The following is a 23,306-nucleotide window of genomic DNA, read 5'->3' as shown; positions in this document are numbered from 1 at the left end:
CTGTTTCACTTTCTCAATTGTGTGTGCTCACTAGAATAACACTTTTAGTTTCCTTCAAGAACATTTCGTTTGCATTCACATCTTGGCTGTTTGGTATAAGAGGTCTGGAGTTCAGCCTGTCTCAGCTTTATACATGCCTTCCTCACTAAGCTTAATCATTGCTAGCTTTTGATTTAAAAGGAGAGAGAGACACACATAACTCTTCCTTTCACTTAAACACCTAGAGACCATTGTAGGGTTATTAACTGGCCTAATTTCAATATTGTTGTGTTTCAGTGGTTAGTTGCTAGAGCAGGCAAACACACACAACACTTACTAGGTTTGCCATCTTATATGGGTGGGGTTCATGGCACCCCTAAATAATTACAATGATAAATCAAAGATCACTGATCACAGATGACCATAACAAATATAATAATAATAATGAAAACATTTGAAATATTGTGAAAATTACCAAAATATGCAGAGACACAAAGTGAGCAAAATGCTGCTGAGAAAAATGGCACAAATAGACTTAATGCAGGGTTGCCACAAACCTTCGATTTGTAAAAACAAATGTAGTATCTGCAAAGTGCAGCAGAGCAAAGCACAGTTAAACAAGGTATGCCTGTAGAATACTCTTGGCCCAATTCCCTGCCTTCCTCTGCTCTCCCTGTGGCTTGGATTATTTCCTCCATTTTACAAATGAGGAAGTTGTCAGGAGAGTCTTTCTCATTGTGCTTCCTGAATTGTTTTCTCTGAAAGTGAAAGTGATTTCTGCTTTCCCATACTTCAAACAAGCAGCAAACTGGTTTCCCAAATCTCCTTCCAGTAATGTTTTTAATAGGCAGAACAAAGCCAAAGGAAAAGCATGAGGCTAACAGTTAGGAGAGCCATAGGTCTTTCCTGAGCTGTTCAGGCAACCTTCTTCAGCTGGAACTTATAGACCTCTCTGCCTGGACCTGTCTACCTGCCCACTCACCTGGCCATGTTCTCTTCCTCTTTGGGAAGCCTTCCTCTACCCTCTGTGCCAAAGGATGATCCTCAGCATACCTTGTTCTCTTCCCTTAAAAATCTTGACAAGTTGGTAATTATTTATTTGTATGATTTTTTTTTTTTTTGCTTCACTGGTGAAATTTACCAAAATGTTTATTTATTTTTTTAAATTAATTTTTATTGGTGTTCAATTTACCAACATACAGAAAAACACCCAGTGCTCATCCCGTCAAGTGTCCGCCTCAGTGCCCGTCACCCATTCCCCTCCAGCACCCGCCCTCCTCCCCTTCCACCACCCCTAGTTCGTGAGACAGAACATATTTGTATGATTGATTAATGTTTGGCTTCCATTACAATGCCTATAGACCTCTTATCCACCACTCTATTCCAACCCTAACATAGCAGGTGGCCCATGAAACATAACTTAATATATATCCTTTGAATGAGTGAAAACTAAAATACTACGTTAGGTGATCCCAAAGTCCTCCTCCTGTTCTGACAAACTGAGTCTATCTATGAGAAACTTGTACCTACCACCACTACACTAAACCCAAACCACTCTTCTGCTGGTTCAGTGATTCTCAGCAGTTTCCTTGTCAGTTCTACAATCAGGATTTCTTGATCATTTTTATTGCTTTCTGAATGCTTGGCTGGAACTGTGGAGTCTGAAAAGTTGGACGTGAAGTGTACATTCCTAGCCACCAACAAAAAATGCTTAAGTCAATGTGGAACCTAAAAACTGAATTCAAACTATTATTAGCAAAGATCTCCAATTTGGCGGGGTCTTCAATTATTTTTCCCTTTCCTCTCATTTTATACCAGAATGACTTAAAAGTTTAGTTCAAAAGAAGGAGCATGGAAACAGAGTTTACATGAAAAGAACAGAGCCTGTAGGTCTAGCACTTGATAAGACAACTCTTTTGCACATTACCTTTCAGCTCCAGTAACTTTTCATTTTCCTTGTTCAGGCTCTTGCTCACAAAGTCATTTTCAAATTCCTTCCTGATGTGACTCCTGGGGCCCTGAAAAGAACAATTCATCACCAAAGCAGGCTTTAGTGGGATGCTCTTTTATAAAACAAGAGTATGATGTGTCTTCAGCCATGTATCCTTCATGGTGGACCATCTGTAACAGGTGTGGAAGCACCAACTTCAGTCAGCCAGGGCATTTTCAGGCTAATCTCAACACTGTCTTCAGGAAAGAAGCCAGGTTTTACTTTCGATAACTGATTGATGATTTCTCTTAATCTTTAAAGGAAAAAATAGGATGATTTATAAACCCAGATCCTCTAAGCCTTTACTGACCTTGAATTTGCAGGCTGGACCCCTGAAGGCATGCAGCCATTAGTCCAGGGCTTAACAGCAACATAAGAGGGAGAAAAGAAAAGGCCATATGCCAACTAAGCTCCATCTCTGTCCTTTTCTTAAATTCAGCATTGAATAGTGCCACTTCCCAAAGCCCCATCTCCCTGGGAGGTCTGGAAACCAGGCATTTTGGGAGATTTTCCTTCTACCAAGAGGTCACCTGACATGAATTGTAGATTAACAGACCCTGAATTTCTAGATGATATGTTTAATCCCTGTGTGGATCTCTATGTTCCAAATTTCCTGGTATAGTTCTCATATCAAATATATTCCCCTATTGTCCCCATTAGTACACGTGTATTTGTCAGATCTCATATCCTGAGTTGAGGCTAGGAAAATAGACTCATCTCATTTGTAGGCTTTTATTGATCTTGTGTTACCAGGGCATTTTCCAGTAGTTTCTTCACTAGGCTTACCTAGGGCCCATTTGCTTCCAACGACATGATCAGCCAGCCCTGAAGAAGGGCCTAGCAATTGCTTATCTGTAAGTGTGGCTTATTGCAGGAGAACACTTGGGTGGCAAAATATCAATGTGTTTTCCAAATTAGAGCTTGAGCTGGAGGAACTGTTTCTGGGACAGCTGGGAGCCAGTCCCAAAGAGAAGATATTAAGCATCCAGGCCTTGAAGAGCTACAGTCTGTATGATGGATGGGAAAGAAGGACTTCTGGCCCTATGCTTTCATGCAGCAGCCTGAGTTCTGCCATCCTGGCCTGGCTGTGAGGAAAGCAGGCAGAAACTAGAAGCCTTTCCTGGACTTGCCTCGGAAACATGTGGGCTCTCCTGAAAGCAGGAAGTAGGCTTCTCAACCTTCACTGCAGATGTTGCAAACGTGTTACTGCTTATTAGACGCAGATTTTAGAGGCTGAGACCCACAGTCTAGTTGGTATAGGGAAACATTTAGCACAATGATGAAGACCATAGGCTCTGGAGCCAGGCTGCCTGGCGCTGTACCCCATACCACCACTCACCAGCTATATAACTATGGGAAAGTCATTTAACTTCTCTAGGACTCACTTTTCTCATCTGTAAAATACAGTTAATAATAGTACCTACTTCATAGGTTGTTGCCTATGAAGGGGGAAATAGAATAATCCAAGGAGAGTGCTGAGAGCTGCACCTGACCCATGGTAATGTCTTCAGAATAGGTTAATGAGGATATAGGGGACTTTAGTGTGCCTGGCAATTTTTCACCCAGTGGCCGAATGACAACAAGGCACCTCCTCCAAGAACTTGTTCAGTCAATACTTGGACACAACTGAGGATGGAGAGCCCACTACCTCTTTTATTTTTTTATTTAAATTCAATTAGTTGCTATATAGTGTATTATTAGTTTGGGGGTAGAATTTAGTATTCATAAGTCACATATAACAGCCGGTGCTCATTTCATCAGGTGCCCTCCTTAATGCCCATCACCCAGTTACCTCATCCCCTCACCCCCCTCCCCTCCAGCAACCCTCAGCTTGTTTCCTAGAGTTGAGAGTCTCTTATGGTTTGCCTCCCTCTCTGTTTTTATCTTATTTTATTTTTCCTTCCCTTCCCCTATGTTCATCTGTTTTGTTTCTTAAATTCCACATATGAGTGAAATCTTATGGTATTTGTCTTTCTCAGACTGATTTATTTCCCTTAGCATAATACCCTCTAGTTCTAGCCACATTGCAGCAAATGGAAAGATTTCATTCTATTTATGGCTGATCAATATTCCATTACATATATATGATATATGTGTGTGTATGTATGTGTATATATATATATATATATATATATATATATATATATATATATATCATATCTTATTTATCCATTCATCTGTCAATGGACATCTGGGCTCTTTCCATATTTTGGCTATCCCACTATCTCTTAAAGTATCTCATTCTACCTTCAGATAGGTCTGGTTTTTTTGATAGTTTTCATTTCTGTTGAACCTAACCTTTTTTGGAAACTTCCTCATTAGTCCTGGTTCCATCCATGTGGTTACATCAAATTCATCTAACTGTTCTCAAAATAGCAGTTTAAATCATGTGAAAATCATTGATATCACCCTCTCTGCTTATGCTTTTCCCATTCCATGAGTCTTATCTTTTCCTGACAATATATCTTCAGTTTCTTCTAAAGATTATTGCATGACATGGTTTCCAAATCTTTCATCATTGTGGTTAGTGTTTTCTAAGGCAGCCTGTGCTTACAAATGTAATTCTGCTTCATGCGCATTCATGAGTCACTACTATGTGCTGAGATAGAAAGATGAGAAGATGCAAGAGGCTGCAGGGAATGATATTCAAGGCAGGTGGAATAGCATATGCTAAGATAGGGAGCCATGAAAGGAGAGAACTTTGGACAGTTTGGTATATTCTTGGAATGTAAGGTGTAAACTGGAATCGGATGTGATCAAAGTATGAAAGGAGGCAGGTGGGTTTTACCTGTAGGTGGTGAGGGTCATCAAAGGACTTTTCATCAGGGAAGCAACACATTACAGTTTGTACCTTATTTTTTAAGATTTTATCTATTTATTTTGAGAGATAGAGAGCACAAGTGGTGTGGGGGGGGAAGTCTAAGGGAAAGGGAGAAGCAGATTCCCCACTGAGCAGGGAGCCTGGTGAGGGACTTGATCCCAGGACCTGGACCATGACCTGAGCTGAAGGCAGATGATCAACCACTGAGCCACCCAGGTGCCCCCAGTTTGTGCTTCAGCATGAGCTTTCTAACTGTAACATGAAGACTGGGTAAAACTGGACTTAAAGAGACTGTTAACTGAACGAAAAACACCAAGAGGATAAAGAAAAAGAAAACAAGTCATGAACCAAAATATCCAAAATACATGCCAAAGGCAACAGTGGTCATCTCTGAGTGGAATAAGGGATGACTTCCCTCTTCTTTTTGCTTCCCATGTTTTTTAATTTCTCTATAATAAGTATTTTCTATTTCTCTATTATTTTCTATGTTCTCTGTCATTTTCTCTATAATACATTATTTTTCGTATGTTACTTATATAGTAAAAATAATTTGTTCTTGTCCAAGGATACTTCAAAATCAAACTTGCATGACTTGGTAACCAGTTAAAGGGAAAAGCCTCAGGAATCAGATTTCTGGACTGGGTGCTCAGGTGGGTGGTATGGCCCCCAGCTGAGAAAGGGATGGGCGAACAGAGCATTATTTCAGGACTCTGATGGCATCCCTGATGGCTGGAAGGGAGCCCCACAGACTGCTGTAGGTTCCTTTTGGCCTCTCTGTAGCCTACTCAGTAGTCTCTGCCTAAGTTTGCAGGCCTCTGAAACTTACCTGTCCATTCACATCCTTACCTGTAGAGCAGACTCCATTGCAGCGAAGTCCATCAGATCACCATGACAGCAAGAACATTAACCTAGATTGAGAGTTTTGTCCCTTCTTCAGTAAATACTTGCTGGGTGCCTGCCACATGCTGAGCACCAAGCAAGGCATTAGTGCTAAAGCAGTGAAAAGAGCGGGCGGTTCCTGTCTTCACAAAACTCAGTACAATGTGAAAGACAAATAAAAATGCTCAAAAACCACTAAATAGGCATATAATTCTGAAGTGAGACTAATGCTCCAAAGGAAGGAAAATCATTCCAAGGAGATATATAAGAGAGGAAACCTCTCTGTCCCGGAGCTTGGGGAAGAGAGATGCTTGGGCTGAGAGCTGAAGGCTAGGTAGGAGGGGACTGTGGAAAAGTCTTCCAGGCTGAGGGGGACAGCATGCTTCACAGCCCTGGGGCAGAGGAAGTTCAGGCATACCTCGCTTTATTGTGCTTCATATTATTGTGCTTGCAGATGCTGCATTTTTCACAAATTGAGGATTTGTGGCAACCCTGCATTAAGCAAATCTGCCAAGCCACTTTCCCAGCAGCATTTGCTCATTTTGTGTTTCTGTGTCACATGTGGGTAATTCTCACAACATTTCAAACTTCTTTATTATTATTATATTTGTTATGGTGATCTGTGATTGGTGATTATGACTCACTGAAAGCTCAGATGATAGCATTTTTTAGCAAAAAAAGTATTTTTTAATTAAGGTATATATGTTGGGTTTTTAGAGGTAATGCTATTGCACGCTTTAATAGACTCCAGCGTAGTATAAACACAACCTTTATATGCATCAGGAAACAAAACATGCATTTGACTTGCTTTAATGCAACATTCCTTTCCTTGCAGTGGTCTGGAATTGAACCTTCAATATCTCTGAGGTCTGCCAGTATGGCATATTTGAGGCTAAAAGAAAAGCTATTTTGACTAGCAATGCAGAGAATGAGGGGCAGGGGATGGGAGTGGACAGAAAAGTATTTCAGGCTCCAGCCCTTGTGCCCCATGAAGGGCACAGGAAGGATTCTGAGAGCAGAAGAACTTCTGGCCATAGCACAAAGGGGAGTCTCCCATTCTGTGTCTCCCACCACTTTCTCAGCACCCCAGGCGGTGGCATCGAAGGTCTGATAACAAATCCTGCTGCTGGCCCAGGTAGGCCTGAGCCAGAGATCTCCCTCCCCTTCAGTGAGGAGCACTCAGAGCACTCCTCCACCAGCAGACACCTCTGAAACTTGTTTTGCAGTTCAGTTTTCAACTTCCTCCATGGCTTCACGTACTTTAACACTAATGTGTGTACAACTTGCTAATTAATGAAATCATTTGGATCTGAAAACATCTTGTTCTAATGGGAAGCTGCAAAAGCACTCTCATTAACTCACAGGTAAAATTATTCCAGCTTTTCTCTTCTTTTATATATTTTTTGCCTCTCCCCATCTTGGCTTAATAGCTAGGGAGAATTCCTCTAATTTGCCTTGTGAAAATCACTCCACCAAATCACAAAACAACAGTGGCTGCCTTGGGGCCTGGGAAGAGGGTGACCCAGACTGTTTATCCAGTGCATAGGGAGGGCCATGGGTGAGTACAAAGGTGAAACTCCCAGTACACGGAAGAGTGGAAGGATGTCCACAGCTGGGTGGGTACCTCAGGTGGAGACGCTAGAAGTGGCCCTGTATAGGTGATGCACAGGTAGGTATCCCACCTTATGTATGTCAAAGGTGGCCACAAGATTTTCTAGGAACTGAAAATCTGGCACAACTGGCCTAGAGGTAAGGAAGGAGAACCTGTCCTTCTCCCACTTCTCTCCTTAGACATGAAGATTTGGTGTAGTCACTGTAGACAGAAAGCTTTCTTGGGACTGGATGTAATCTGGGGGTGGCTTTCTGATAACTCTGGCTCCACTATTTGCAAATGAAAACTTGTAACATCCCTTTTAAACAAAGAGCATTCTTGGTGTCAAAGAGGGTTGAGCTCATAAATTCAGGGATCCTTTTTGCCACAAGACAATAGTACAAGCCTAAAGACTTTTGGGGTGCACTGACAAGACCCATATGCTAAATAGGATTTTTCATTTACTTTTTTTTCCTGACAGGATCTGGGTACTTTCAGCTTTTATTGTGGTAACATATCCATATCAAAATTTGCCCATTATAACCATTTTAAGTGTATGGTTCAGTGGCACTAAGTATTTTCACACTGTGCTGCCATGACCACCATCCATCTCTAGAACTTTTTCATCTCCCCAGATGGAAAGTACGCATCCATTAAACATGAACTCCCTTCACTGGGGTTTTTGAATGGAAGGCTGATATGTTCTTCAGATTTAGGTTCTGAGGGAAAGGGGCCTGGTTGGAAATCTATAGACAGAGAGGTCCACTCATGTAATCTCTGGAGAGAAGGTCCCACCACATACTTGTATCCTGGGAGGTATGAATCAGTTTCAACAAAGGAAGTCCCACCCTCCTAGATGCCTGACAACTAGATTTATGTTTTCTGGCAGATGGTTCAACCATAGGCTCTAGTAATCCCACCTTGAGTAATACGTGAGTCCTTGCAGGGCTGTCTCTAGTCCAAGTTAACTCTCCTGTAGTGAGACACTGGTTTAGAACAAAAAGATGCTAGGCTGTCTCTAAGACAGGATATTAAAAATTGGACCATTCTGGATAAAACAATATGTTCTTCCCCTTAGAAGCACAGCATCTGCTAGTCCCTCCATTTGCATGTGCCTCCAAGAAAGATTTGGAGTCAGGCCAACCTAGTTATCAATCACTGCTCTGTCACTCACTGACTGGGTGACCTTAAGCCTCACTTTCCTCATCTGAAAAATGGGGCTTATGACATATCACTGGTAGAGTTGCTAAAAAGATTGCATGAGATCGTGTCAGTACGGCATCCAAAATAGCACTTGTTTCGGTAAATGGAACCTGATGTGCTCATGACTACTGTCTGATTTTGTCATTGTAGGTCTCCAGGTGGTTCTGAATTCCATTATCAAGGCCATGGTGCCCCTGCTGCATATTGCCCTGTTAGTGCTGTTTGTCATTATCATCTATGCCATAATCGGCTTGGAGCTCTTCATGGGGAAAATGCATAAGACCTGCTACAACCAGGAAGGCATAGCAGGTAAGGGAAGATGCCGAGTGACCAGCTCTCAAGAAATTTCCCTGTCTTATCACTACTTTCCTTGTGCTGGGTGAACTGCTACCATATGACCAGAGGTGCTAGGGCAGGCGTCCTCCACTGAAGCACTCATCTTTTCATTCCATGGGTACATGAGAGGCAGAGATTGGTATTCTTTTCCTCTCAGCTAATATTTCTTTTTAATGAAATACATCCCTGTTATGAGACTGATATGCTGCCTCCTGCACTAAGATACTAAATAGATCTCTGTTGAAACAGCTAATTGCAAGCTCCCATCCAGCACTACTAAACAGTTTAAATGAGCTGTGCAAATCAAGAAACATCACCTAGACAACCTAGAGTGTTTTAATTTAAAAATCAGAACTGATGTAGTGACGGTGTGTCTCTCTGTTCATTGGTCCTTCAGTGTCCCTTGTCATCAAAAGCCCTGGGTTCTGTCCACCCTTCGGGGCTGATCTTGCCTCCTCTGTGCTCAGTGTTTTCTGCTTCTCCTGGCCCCTTGTTACAGGCAGGCCTTTCTGACACTTCTCTCTCCAGGTCCTTTCCATAAATCGATATATTTAACAAGCAATGCTGACCCATTAAGCACTTCTCTGAAAAGGACTAAAGTTTTGGTTTGTGGAATATGCTACAAACTGTCTTAGGTTACTAAAATTTCAGCTGCACCTTTAAAAAATCATTTAAACAGAAATTGACAAAATTTAGATACATAAAATAGTTTAGCATAAAAATTTGTTGAAAAAAAATACTTCCCCCCAAAAGGGGAGTGTTAAATTTATGTGATTATTTCTTCCAACAACAAGATCTTTCATCTTGGTTTTGGCATCTTGGTGGAGAAAGGGGAGCATCTGTCTGAATCTTTAAAAGATACCACATTGCTCTCCATCTGTACTGCTTAAATTAAATTTGACCCCTCTTGCTTTAGGAACCGTAAGTAGGGACAGATCTGTACAACAAGGAGTGACTACCAGAAGATGCATCATATTATTTAGTGGTGGATTTTACCTTCACCCCAGGAGTTAGAAGGGAAGTTAGTTAGTTCCCATAGTGAAAATGACCAACAGCCTGGGGAGCCAGGGTTTCAGAGGACAGACTCTGCAAGAAGTGGTCCAGAGAGAAGAGCCATGCCAGCTCCACCAGGAAGATGACTTCACTCTGTGCAGAGTCAGGCTCCCTGCTGAGAAGAGGGGCTGAGGACACCTGGCTGGCTATAGAAGCCTTTTCACTCAATACTCTGCAATCAGGAGCTCATGTAGTTCCCTTTCCTAAATCTGCCATCTGATGACAAATCCAAGGACCTACTGCATCACTCCCAACAGAACATGATAGTACTGTTATCAGGGCCTTTTCCACCTACATAGTGACTAAAACTAATGAGAAGAAAAAAACGTATGGGAATCTGGTCGTACTCCATGCAGCCATAGAGAAGAATACCAAAAATCTGCAATCTTTGAAACCAATCCCCATGTATTTTTGGAGAGTTTTGTACCACCTTTGGAATGAGTGATTGTTGTTTTGTTTAATTTCAGACTTTGGATTAAATTACCATATTTTTCTGCAAACTTAGATTATAAAAGGTGCTTGTGAGCCCTGTCATATTTTTAATGGAATTTAGATCAAATTCTTCTTTCTGTACTTTAAGATTATTTCTCAGACTATGAATTTTATGTGCTTGTGGATTGTAGGACACATTGGATTTTGAGCTGTGTTTTCAATAAAGAAAGCTCTGGAGCTGGCTGGGTGGACCATTATTCAGCCTCTAGGCTGCCCTTCCAGTTCCCTGTAGAGGTGGTCTCTGAAGAGGCAATTTTTCTCCAATCCCAGAGGCATTTGCAAGGTGCCTTCCTAGTTCCTCAACAGATACATCACCATATGCCGACACCTTTTGTTTCTGGCTGTCCCATCTGTTTGATGGCACTCTGAGCCAGGTCACTCTGAATTGCTCTCCCAAGCACACTAATTACCCCTGAGACCAGCAAAGAATTGGTTGGCTCAAACCTAGAAATGAAATTACTCTCATTGTATTCGCTCCTTAAAGTTGGATCCTAAAAAAGTAATTGATTTTGTCTTTCTTGATTTCTCCTTAGAACCCCTAACTGGCACTCTCCCAGGATTTCAGGTTCTTGTTGGTATTAACTGCGTTTCTAAAATCTCTCCTAATCTTCACCATTCTTTTTTTTTTTAAGATTTTATTTATTTATGAGAGACACAGAGAGAGAGGCAGAGACACAGGCAGATGGAGAAGCAGGCTCCATACAGGGAGCCCAATGCGGAACTCAATCCCGAGACTCCAGGATCATGCCCCTGGCCGAAGGCAGGTGCTAAACTGCTGAGCCACCCAGGGATCCCCATTCACCATTCTTTTACCACAAACTTAATTTGGACTTTCCAGAAAGATTCTGTTTCTCTTCACTTCTGTTTTAAAGCGTAGGGTCCACATCTTTGTTTCTTTCTCCAGCTTCATGACTCTGCAAAAGAAAACCAACACATTTTCATGTTCAAACTAATTTCCCCTCACCCTCAAGTGCATGTTGCAAGGACCTGCTGATGTGTGTTCATATTTTTCAAGTGTTCCCGTTAGTGCTTTTTATAGATACCTATTTTTACCAGATCATCATTGCTTCTTAATTGTTCTCAAATCTTTTTTATTGTTGTTCAAGATAGATTTAAAATAGCAGTGGCACTTGAGCCTTTAGATAATCTATCTGAACCTCATCTCTTTCTTTTTTATTAATGAGATCACTTCCCCTTGATGCCATTTTCCTTTCAACATATATTTTTTTGTAAAACTCCAAAATATGTTTTTCTACCTTGAGGACATTCAGAATTCACTTTAGCAACCTTCACTTTTTCCTTATTTTTGCCTGTTTCAGGAATAGAGAATACAAGGAAGGCTGTCAGATGAGCAGTCACAATACAAAGATTAATAGCATCGTTATTCACTAGAAAGCAAAGCAGAAGAAAAAGAAATGCAAGTTGTCCCTCTGTTTTTTCACCTTCTCTTTTTCTCCCATCTCCTTTTATCACAGAGACTAAACACATCACAGTAGAAAGCCATCACCAGAATGAGTGAGAAATCCAACAGAACATGTGATCTGTTTAGTTCTTGGTTTCTCAGTCTCTCTATTTTTGGGGTGTTTGTTACTCACTTTTTTATGTATTCTTTGAGCTTGGGGTTCACTTTTTAGTGAATTCCCCCCTTTTATAGCCTCCCATTGTTTAAACTCATGTCCAAATCTCCAAAGATTTCAAAAATTCAGAAGTCACAAAAAATTGACTAGAGTTCAGTTACATGAGTGGAGTCCTGTTGGGAGCCAGATCCCGAAGTCAGGAAATGGTGTGGATGCTGTCATTCTCTCCAACAGTACAGGGACCAGTGATGCAGACCTTTACACCTTGGTCATCACACAAAGACTCATACACAACCCGAAGCACCAGGCCAAGAATAAGCCAGGAAGCAGCACTTACTGTTCACAATAGCCCAAACCTGGAAACAATCCAAATGTCCATTAGCTGGTGAATGGATAGACGTACAGTGAAATGCACTGCTTGGCAACAAAAGAGAATATACTATACTGATATGTGCAGCAACACAGATGAACCTCAAAAACATTATGCTGAGTGGAAGAAGACAGACACAAAAAGCTACATATCGCATGATTCTATTTCTATGAAATTTCTGGAAAGGCAAAGCTATAGAGACAGAGTGTAGATCAGGTTGCTAGGGGCTGGGGAGAGAAGCAGGGATTGACTGCAAACAGGCACACAGGAATTTGGGAGAATGATGGACATGTTTTAAAATGGATTGTGGTGATGGCTGCACAACTATATAAATTTACTAAAAATAATTGAGCCGTACATTTACACTGATGAATTGTAAGACATGTAAATTATATTTCAATAAAGCTGTTAAGAGAGAAAAAAAGAAAAAAAGCCAAGAAGACACACTCCAGCATATATTTTCAAGCATGCTGCTCAACTCCATTCTCGTAAGATCAGTCCCTTACTTAGGATTAATATTCATCTTCCATCTTCCTCTGTGTAAACAGTTGCAAATTTGCAGGCACAAACTGAGAAAGAGCCAACCAACCAACCAGTGATCTTCACTACAGAGATCCTAGGCACTTGTAATTGTTTTGATGCATATGAAACAAAAAAAGATCCTGAGTGACCTGTTATTTCGAAATGAAAACTATAAGCAAATTCCCTATCTGAGAGCATATTTTCACTATTGTTAAAGGCAACTATTTGTTAGGACTGAAGTCTGTTCTGTTTATTACTGTTACCTTCTACAAGCATGAGACAATGTCCTTAATTTCACAAACTTCTATGAATTTCAAAACATTACCTTCCATAGCTGGGTCAAGACTCCCAGTATTTTACCATAATGGGAATTCTTAGATAAGTCTAATCTATTTTTAAGGATTTTATTATTTATTTGAGAGAGAGAATGAGCACATGAGCAGGGTGAGGAGCAGAGGGAGAGGAAGAAACAGACTTCCCACTGAGAAAGGAGCCCAATGCAGTGCAAGGCTCAATGTCTTGAGGCGGGGCTCTTATGTGGGGTTGGATCCCAAGACCCTGACATGAATGAACTGAAGGCAGATGCTTAACTGACTGAGCCACCCAGGTGCCTCTAGATCAGTCTAGTCTTATTTCAATTTACCAGTGATCTCCACACCAAAAATACAAGCTACATCTTAATTATTGATTTTTTGGTAGCTCTTCTCACCATGTGAAATTAGCCCAAACACCATCTGTAGCCACAGTAGATATGTTATACAGTTTCCTGAAAAAGGTCTGTTTGTACCTAGGGAGCATTCTCTCTGTCATCCAATGCCGTTCTGTCTTGATTAGAGGTCAGAAAATGATGCTTCTCTTCTTAAAGGTATTAATGCTGGAGACCAGTGCCACAGGGTTACACATGACATACATAAAAGAGAGTCAGCAGTGTTTGTACTCAAGGGTTGTAATAAAAGCCACTATGGTTGCTACTTCCCCTCTATAGACAGAATTTATTTTGGACCTTTATCAACATAAGGATTCACTATAAAATGATTTTTATCACTGGTAATGTATCTTGTAACATGTAATGAAGAAAGTGTTACCAAATGGGATTTGTTCACTAATTATGTGAAAGACTCTTCCAGTCAATATAGCCCTCAACCTAAACTCTGGTATTCCAATGGAAGTGTTCATAGATACTTTATCACCAAAAAAAGAAAAGATAGACTTCCTATCATTTTTCAGAATATTTTCCACTTGGAGTGATTGCATGATCATAGTTTTTAATTGGCCATTTGACCAGGATGCCAACATGTTACAACAGAATATGCAATAGCCTTACTATCTTTGAAATCAATTACCAAGGTTAAAATACAGTTTTATAATTAGTTGAAAGTACTGACTTTCTAAATCAATAGCCTAAATGAGTATCTGGTTCCTTATGTTGTTTAATTCCTCTATGAGGGAACTAATGAAAACTTGTTCTACATTATTGTTGCTATGGTTGTTTTGCCTAGCCCATTAACCTTATCCTATCACTTTTCTCTCTGACTTCTCACTCCTTCTTTCTCTGCCTATCTCTTTCCATCCCCTCTGCTTCCTTCTCTTTTCCCCTGATCATTCAAGATGTTCCAGCAGAAGATGATCCTTCCCCTTGTGCTCTGGAGACAGGCCATGGGCGGCAGTGCCAGAATGGCACTGTGTGCAAGCCCGGGTGGGATGGGCCCAAGCATGGCATCACCAACTTTGACAATTTTGCCTTCGCCATGTTGACGGTATTCCAGTGCATCACCATGGAGGGCTGGACAGATGTGCTGTACTGGGTACGTAGCTTGAGATGGGCAGAGGTGGGGAGTCCAGAAGGCTGCGAGCCTTTCTTCAACATCTCCCTTCTCCACTCTCCCCATGACTTTATGGTCACATATACACCTTGATGGAATAGTTGATAAATGTCTTTGATTTCTTCCAGGTCTTTCCTGAGAAACAAAGCATGAAACTTGCATCTATTGAGTCTCTCTGTCTGCCCACCAGCCTAAGCAAAATGTCATCTGTCAGTTTGTCCTACCATAGTGAGAAACACTGGCATGCAGCTGATGCTCTGTGAATGAGTTGACCAAACCTGACACAAGGATTCTATTCAACTCCCCTTCCTACTGTAGAGTTTCTTCTGTTTTTATCCTTGTCTTGCATCGGTCCACAAAAGAGAGCTAGAGAGCATAGTTATTAATTTTTAGGGCTAAGGAGATAAGTCAGGCCTGGTCTTCTAACAAGAAACAATTTTTTTTTTCAAGAAACCATTTTTATTGAATTGAATAGTATGATGTCATGCTATTATATTTTTATTTCTCATGTTAATCTTACCTTATAATATTAGAATAGTCCATCAGACCAATACATTGCCATCATTTTCACTGCTAACAAAACACTGCTGGTTGTGTGATGCATATTTAGAAATACCGCTTCCTAAGTGTCAACCAGTCAATGGTAAATCTTTTACTTTCAAGATGCCCCTTTTATTATCCAGCAGCCAACACTACTTTTCCAACCTTCAAACTATTAAAGTGCCAGATTTCTGCCTATGGGACAGGCAAATATACACACCATATTTGAGCTGTCTCCATCTGGCAGAGTCAAGTCCATTATTTGTGAAAGCTCCAGAAAATATAATTCTTTGTAGTATCTCCTACAAGAGCTTGAGGAATGACTTGCCAGAATCCAGTGTTGTTCTCCAGCATTTGGGTGAAAAATGTTTGTTGCCAGTCTTGAAAATACCATCTCACCCACAGTTTTGCAAATAGTCAAATGTATTTGGCCATGCCGAAAACAGTCTAAGAGCTTGCTTAAGGGAATAGTGCCTACATACTAAAGCAAGAAAGAGGGAGAGGGAAGTGAATGTCTTCCCGTTGAACAGAGCTGCCAGATAGAAAGGAACTGATGCCAAGAGAGGTGTTGACTTCTTCCTAAAATCAGAAGAGCTTTGTAACAACACAGAGATGTGATACAGGGTATTGTATTGTATCTGTTAATTTTTTCATAAGCACCAGGTCCTATTGATTCAAAACCCTCTTTTCCCAATTTTTATGTTCTAGTCAACATGCTAAAACCCCGTGTTGCTATGAAATGCATACTTCTCTGCAAATGACTACTTGAAACTTACCCAAGAACTTTGTACCCAGCAAACATTTATTGAGCATTTCTTGCATGTCGGGGAAGCTCCTAGGTACATATTCAGACATAAATAACATCCAGTTCAGACTGAAAAGCTCAGTCTAGATAAACACTAAATCTAAACTGAATAATGGTGGTACAACTGGAGCCTGTGCCATGGTGAAGTTGTGATTGTGATACTTTGAAAAAAAGACAAAAGTCAAATCACCTCTCCCTCTAATTAAAATGAAACATGAGAAAACATTTTTTAGACCCATGCTCGATAAAAACTGATTTTGAATAATTTTTTTATTTTGAATAATTTCTAAAAGGAAAAGAGGGAATTAAATGTACTATGCTTAGGCAAATTAATTTCATTTAGCAAAGCTGATCAAATTCCCAAGTGGTCCTTCTACCTTGGGTAGATCTCTATGGCTAGTCAAGGACAGAAACACTCTTCTGCACATGGGCAGCTTCTGATAGACCCTAGAACATAAGATCATATGGAACTTTGCTTCAGAGCCACATCACATGAGCTTCAAACCCATGCCTTAAGTTGCTATGAGAACGCCTTCCATGGCAGCAAATTGAGGGCAGGGTGGCAGTGAGTGGGTGGATGTGTGGGGCTGGGGGAATAGGTATAATTTACTTTGCTGATGGCCCTGATGTATTTTTGTGATTTTCCTTCATCACTCCCTCCCTCTCCCTCACCACAAGTCATTGATACCCCACCAGCCAGATGTGACCCAAAGAAATACTGTCCTAATGACAGCCAGGGTGGGAAATGAGAAGAAGCACACAACTGCAACTACCAATTTTCAGCAGCTGTGTTGTGCTTTCTCCCCTGGGGTGTGTGTGATAGAGCTCAGGCTGGGAACGGAAAAAGTGTCAGAGGTGAAGGAACACTCCCAGGCTCATGGGACATGTGTCTCTGATTTTCCCAGCACCTTCCCAAAATGGCCATATTGTGTGTGTGTGGGTGGGTGGGTGGGTGTGCATACGCACACACATGCACACCCACACATACACACACACCTCTAAAGCTTAAACAGCCTCATACTTGGGTATTCGTGATGGAAGCATTTCCCAGCCCAATGCTCCTGCTTTCAATTTGTCTAATCGCTTTGACCTTTCTATGGCCACTTCTTCCTTCCATCCTTCTTTCCTCTCTCTCTTTCTTCCTCCCCCTTCAGCATTCTTCCTTCTTACCTCTGGGCCCGTATCTCTAAACCCACAGCCTCTCAAATCCCAATGTACAGTTTAAAACATGGAGATGTCGAAATATAAAGATGCCCAGACTTCCCTCAAAGCCACTGAATGGAGAAATTCCAAAGTTAGGCTCCAGTATCTACATTTTGAAAAGTCTTCCCAGGTGATTCTGATGCCCAAGCTGAAATATGAAATATGCCCTAGAAGTCTAACCTATTCAATCTGCATGGTGCTGCTTTCATGCCACTGGATTTGAACCAATCTATGAAGCTATATTTTCCATGGAAATTGGGGAAGTAGGATCTACCACTCAGAACAATGTATTTCCCTTCAAATACAAGGGTCAAGTCTAGAGGATGTTGGAAGAAGCCACCGAGATTTTCAAGTATAGCAATGAATGGAAACCCCAGATTCAGATTCACTCTGAACTATCAAACAGCTGGATAGATGTTCCTAGGGAGAGAATCAACCATTAAAGCACTAACGAAGCAATAGGTTCAATCACTAGATATAGCTTGGGATGGAAGGGATCAAGGAGGTCAACAGTAGAAAATGGCAGACACCTGTCTCCTACTATGGGTAATATCAAATCCATTTCTCTTTTTCTGTGACATCCATTATTTCATCACATTGTTATCATCTTGAAGAATTAGTGAACTAAAAAGTAAGATCAAACTTGGCCAACTAATACTTGAGCAGTTCCTCAGATGTTAAAGCTATTGGCCATACATTGGGTCACGGCTCCAACTAGGTGAGCAATTTGTTGAAATATTTCTTTTACCAAGTCTACAGGTGACAGGGTAAGGGGTGGGGGACATTGAGGATTTGGAAACTAAGCCAAAACTCAGTTTGAGGTGTGGTTTCCTTGGGCGATGTCTTCATAAGCTACAATCTCATTTACTCTCAGAATGTCCATGCCTCTTCTAAAATAGAGGGGAAAAGTGAGTAAAAGAAATTTTCAGTCTTCTTTAGAAGTAGTGTAGCACCAAGACAGGGAAGAATCCAATATTGTATGGCATTACCATTGGTTTCCATTTCTACATTCGAATTTATGAATTTTTTTAACAAACACCCCTAACTCCCTGCATATAATTTAAAAATACTTGTCTTACATGGTTTGAACATGTGCCTTCCTGAAGATAGAAGAGGCTGCTGAATTAAGATGATTTGCAGGATTCTCAGACATTGTCTAAGGACTGGGGTCAGTTTGAAATCCTGAACATTATCCCTTCCACATTGGCCAGATCACAGGTAGCATAAACATCAATCGAGTGTTCAGTGCTGAATTTGTACTTGACATAGCCCCATGCTCTTGCGAAACAGAATAACATGGCTGCTTGCCCAGGATTTGGAACACCTGGAGCAGGTTGCAGGTGAGACTTGTGGGAAAGGGAGGCAGCACTTAGAATAGGCGTCGCCCAAGAATACATGTTTCTAGCTCTTCAGGAATCTAGATGCCTGAATAATCCTTCATCCAGAGGACTCTACTGATCTCTGCTCACCCAATGCCCTCCTGACCCAGGGCCCCCAAGAATATTTCATACTGTCAGCACAGTAAAAGCACTCAGGTCCAGGTTTTCCTGGAATCACACCCTACCCCATCTACCACCAACAGAGTGGGATCACTTCTTTCTGACACCACTTATTGTCCCCCTGCAATTGGTTTCTCCAGGATCAGTTGTTTCACTACTTTTTTAAAAATACAAATTGAACTTAAAAATAAGTCTAGAAATACTTAATGAGAAGTCATATAAAGAAAAGATGTTTAGAATCATAAGTAGTGTCTTTTGTAGCAACTGGGATAGTTTGGGCTCAGCAGGAGACCTTGGGAACAAAATTCTAATGTTTTAACCTTTCATAAGTCAGTTGTCAGTTCCACACTTTGTCTTGTCCCACTTACATGTCTGGAAATGCTGGGAAGATATTCCTACTAAACTTTCTCTCTCTCTCTCTCTCTCTCTCACACACACACACACACACACACATACCCCAAGATGGCCACTCATATCTGCTCTTGAAGCTGCTGAAACATCTCTCATTTATGACAAAGGTCTTTTGCATTCAGGCAGGTTGATTTGGGCTTTACCCTATTTTTTCCCTACTCCATCTTTTTTTCAAAAAGCCACTTTTTTTTTCACTACAGAATATAGAAAATGAGTCTCTGAAGGCATCAAGAAACAGAAAAGGAGCTGAGTACTATTTATGACCTAAGAGTCATTCCAAGTGAAGAGCTGGGGAAAAAATCCTCAAGTAACCTAGAAACAGCATCCTGGGCTCTTTAACAGGTATCAGAGCAGAGAAACTGGGAGGTCCTACTTTAGACCCTGCAGTCCTTAACTTCTAATCTGCTTCTGTTAGAGTTCTCCCCACTTAGTGCCCATGCTGTTTTAAACAAAGAAATAAATTAGTGGTTTATAAGTATGTCAAGAAAGAGAATTAGCATCTCTCAAAGACATTATTTATTTAATTATTAAGTTTTATTTTATTCATTTCACTAGTATTATATGAGTCCTTATTATTCAATAATTCTATTTAACAAACACTTATTGAGCATTTACTATGTTCGTAGGACTAAGTAGGGACTAGGATGGAGGGTTGGGGAGAAGAAGTCCTCCCCTCAAGGAATTAGGATCTAATTGAAGAGATGGAGGACACACCCAAGGAAATATGACTTAGGACAGAACACTACACTAAGGGAGAGCTCTGCATTGGCACAGAACACTTCCAGGAGAGAGGGGAATTTCACTGGCTTTGAGGCTCCCCCCCTCCATGGGGAAAGCAAGCTTTATAGCATTTTGGGAAATTAGAGAGAACTGTTTCTTGGTTCTGTTGAGGGAACCTAAAACAGAACCAAGAAACAGCTCAGCTTCCCTAAAGTGTTCTCACCCAAGGTGTCTGAAAGGCCACCTGCCTAGAGGTACAGTCACAGGCATCAAACTCAAGCCCACACCTGGTGGCTGCCCAGGACAAATAAATGTATCTTCCTTTGGCTGTGAACCAGCTGTCTCCTACACAAGTGTTCATACCTGGGGCTGCCCCTCTACTCAAACCCTTCCTGGCCTCCCCTAGAATGTCAGTGCATAATTCCATCTGAGTTGAGGGATTTTCTTTTAATAGATTGAGGAGTTAATTTTGTTGGCTTCCCTTTATGTTAGGAGCCTTCTGCTGTCTTCCGCCACTTAATGCAGGCTTTTGCTTATACCTTGAGGCACTCACAGTTTCTCCATGTACAATGACAATCAAGTACAGGGACAAGAAGGAGTCAAGTGAAGCTTGTTGTCTAACTTGCTTGCTGTCTGATGGACTCACAGGTGAAAACCCTATGTCCACAGGCAAGGTGACAAAGGTCAAGAGTAGTCACAGATTTTTTGAACCATTACCCTGGGCACTGGCATTCATGGCAGCAGCAAACCCTGTCTTCCAATACTTTGTAGAAAGCACTGGGACTTTCATGGGTCTATACTTCCTGTCTTTGGTGTCAAGTGATAGCCCTCTTGGCATTCACTGAAAGTAGTTAGTCTTTTTAGATATACAGTGCCTGTGCCACAAACCTTACAGGAAAAGGTGCCATGTCTTGAGAACTCATGGAAATCAGCTAGAATTGAGAGTGGCCTTGATGCACTAGGACCCAGGAGGTATTGTTCCTCCTATTTTTTCTTTATTTGTGAAAAAAAAATATGTTGGATTTGAAGGTTTAAGGTTGAGGTTGCCCTCAAGGAATTAGATATTGTTTTTAGAAGGTTCTTCTGTGTTTTTCATTTGGTATTACCTTTGGTCTGTCTATGGATTCTTGGAATAGTAAGTTATGTGTTTCAGCAAAGGCTGGGGTCATCCTGTTAGTCCTTGGGCCTAGAGGCTGCAATGGCTGCTTGGTGGTAGACATCAAGATGCCTAAATATGCCTTCCTTGGAAAAGTCACAAAGCTTCCTTTGTTATAGGCCTAGGAAACATAAAGCTTTAATGGCTTGAGAAAACCTATCCTTTTTTCACCTCTAAATAAGGGTATCAGCAATCTAGGTCATTTTTTAAAAGTACGCCTTTATTTATTCTCTCTCTTCTTAATAGCTCCATTCCAGCTGATTTAAGACATCAATCTCATCACTCCAGGCATCGCCCTACTTCAGAGACACCCAGCATTGTATGCTCTCTCTCTATCCAGTCTGCCCCCAAAGTAGGTGGCCTAGAATAAAGAGGAGAAAGTAAAAGAGAAAACAAAAAGGGGCGCTTTCCTCTCAGGCCAGACCCAGACAGACCAGAGAACCACCAATCAGTGGCTGCTAAGCATTACTTGCTGAGGAAGAGGTGGGGTCTTAGGAACACCTCGGAAGCTTGTTAATCTCCCATCTGTCCTCCTACCTCCTGCCCCTCACCTGCTATTCTACGTCTTAAACCTTTGAAAGAATGGTCCCACAGCAAGGAAGACACCAAAGCAGAAGGATAGGACAAGGGAGAGATAGAGACCATGAGTCTCCTAGATGTGGCCCTGGCTCTCTATGGAATATTGATAGGTCATGAAAATATCTATGGGTCATGAGGTTATCATGAGAATATCAGTGGAATATCTGGGTCATGAGGCTATCATGAGGTGGTGAGGTTATCTGTGGGTCATAAGGTTATCACAAAACTCTTTATGGGCTATCTAGGGGCAGTGTGGTTTGTAGCTCCTTCCATTTGAGGTTCTTAATTATGCTTAAGGTCACCCAACTGTGACACAAATGAAAGGACACCCAAACTGAACAAGAGCCCAAGGAAACCTCTGAGATTCATGGGTTTGTTGACTTGAGAGTATGTGGCTCAGGGAACTGTATTTTCTATGAGGTTAACTGTTCATAAATTTAGGGTTATGAGGAACCAGTCAGGAGAGATTTCATTCTAAGGAAGTTGGTTGAGTGCCAACCAGCCCTTGCACCCACTCACCATCTTCCCAGGCTCCAGAGGCAGCTCTGGGAGAGTGCACTGCAGCAAGCATGCCTCCTGGAACTACCGGTTCCTGTCTGTCCTGAGGAAGGTAAGGACGTCTGAGATCCAGGGCGAAGCAGGAGAACTGACTCAGAACAGGCCCCCATTGCCACTCTTGGGAAAAGCTCTTCTGGGATTAGCACAGAGCAGCTGGTTGGTCAGAAACATGGGGTCCATGCATCCATCCATGGAGTTGTATGCACAGCACCATGGGTGTGTGCCTTTTCTCAGGGGGTGTCCACAGCTTCCCTCAGCTCTTCCTGACCTCCTCACCCTCCCTAACTTAGGCAAGAAGAAAGGACTCTGACCTTCACTGGCAGGACTTAACCTGAGAAAGGAAAAGCTAGGACACTTAGAGGCTTCATGGACTTAGATCCAGTTTCCATGAATGCCTCCTCACAGATATCTTCTCCTATCCAGGGCTGTTTTTAACCCTGTCACTCTTACTGGCACAGAAAACAATGTCTTACACACAGTAAGCACTCAGGAAATACTATTGAACAAATGTGGACTCAAATGAGACCACTGCTAAGAATAGTGAAAGGCTTATGTCATTGTTCCTTATAATAAAATGTCACATAGAGACCCTGGGATCACATGGCCATCCTTACAATCATTAAGTGTCCTAGGGTTGGCTAGCTGTCCGTCTTGCTTTTCTTCTCCCTCACCTCATTTCATCAGTCCCTCCCCTTCTTGTATGGGTGCAGTTTTCTTTTTCTCCTCCTGGGTGATTATTGGACTTTCTCTTCCTGATGATGGTTACTGGTTTTCCCTCTGTGAATTTGGTTTCCTTTGCAGCCTTGGTTCAAACATTTACTTTCTGGTTAAAGGAGGTTCCCGGGTCCCTTGTGATGGTAGCAGAGTCTGACACATACAAACCTTTCTGCCCTGCCTTTCCTAACAACTGCTGTTTTGCTGGGTATTTTAGTCCTCAGCCACTGGGCAAAGCCTCCATTCCGGAGCCAGGATGGCTTTTCAGCTGTGGGTTCTATTTTTAATAACTGCCAAGTTCCTAGGAAACCCCCAATCCTGTCACAGGCTCACATGGCCTCTGGGCTTCCTGCCCACTCCTGCACGCCTGCCTTCAGTGGCCTCATAGTGCAAGGTTTACCCAGTCCTGCCTGCTCTGGCTCTTGCTTACTTCTCCACGCCTCATACAGCCACTCTTCCCCTTGCACTTCTGTAACCCTGAATAT

General features: G+C 41.7%; 1 protein-coding gene across 50 annotated transcripts in view; it reads left to right on the top strand.

Moving 5' to 3' along the window:
* The window catches only part of CACNA1C (calcium voltage-gated channel subunit alpha1 C), a 760,002-nt gene that overhangs the window by 524,759 nt on the left and 211,937 nt on the right, over nt 1-23,306 (top strand). For all 50 annotated transcript variants that reach the window (XM_041735639.1, XM_041735630.1, XM_041735636.1 and 47 more), the window contains exons 6-7: nt 8,614-8,772; nt 14,422-14,618. In XM_041735639.1, the coding sequence (XP_041591573.1) occupies nt 8,614-8,772; nt 14,422-14,618 (356 nt within the window). The remainder of the gene's footprint in view (nt 1-8,613; nt 8,773-14,421; nt 14,619-23,306) is intronic.

This window comes from Vulpes lagopus, chromosome 21, assembly GCF_018345385.1.
Source record: "Vulpes lagopus strain Blue_001 chromosome 21, ASM1834538v1, whole genome shotgun sequence".
NCBI classification, from domain to species: Eukaryota; Metazoa; Chordata; class Mammalia; order Carnivora; family Canidae; genus Vulpes; species Vulpes lagopus.
Note: the sequence above shows the minus strand (reverse complement) of the source record. Positions and strands in the feature narration are given on the sequence as shown.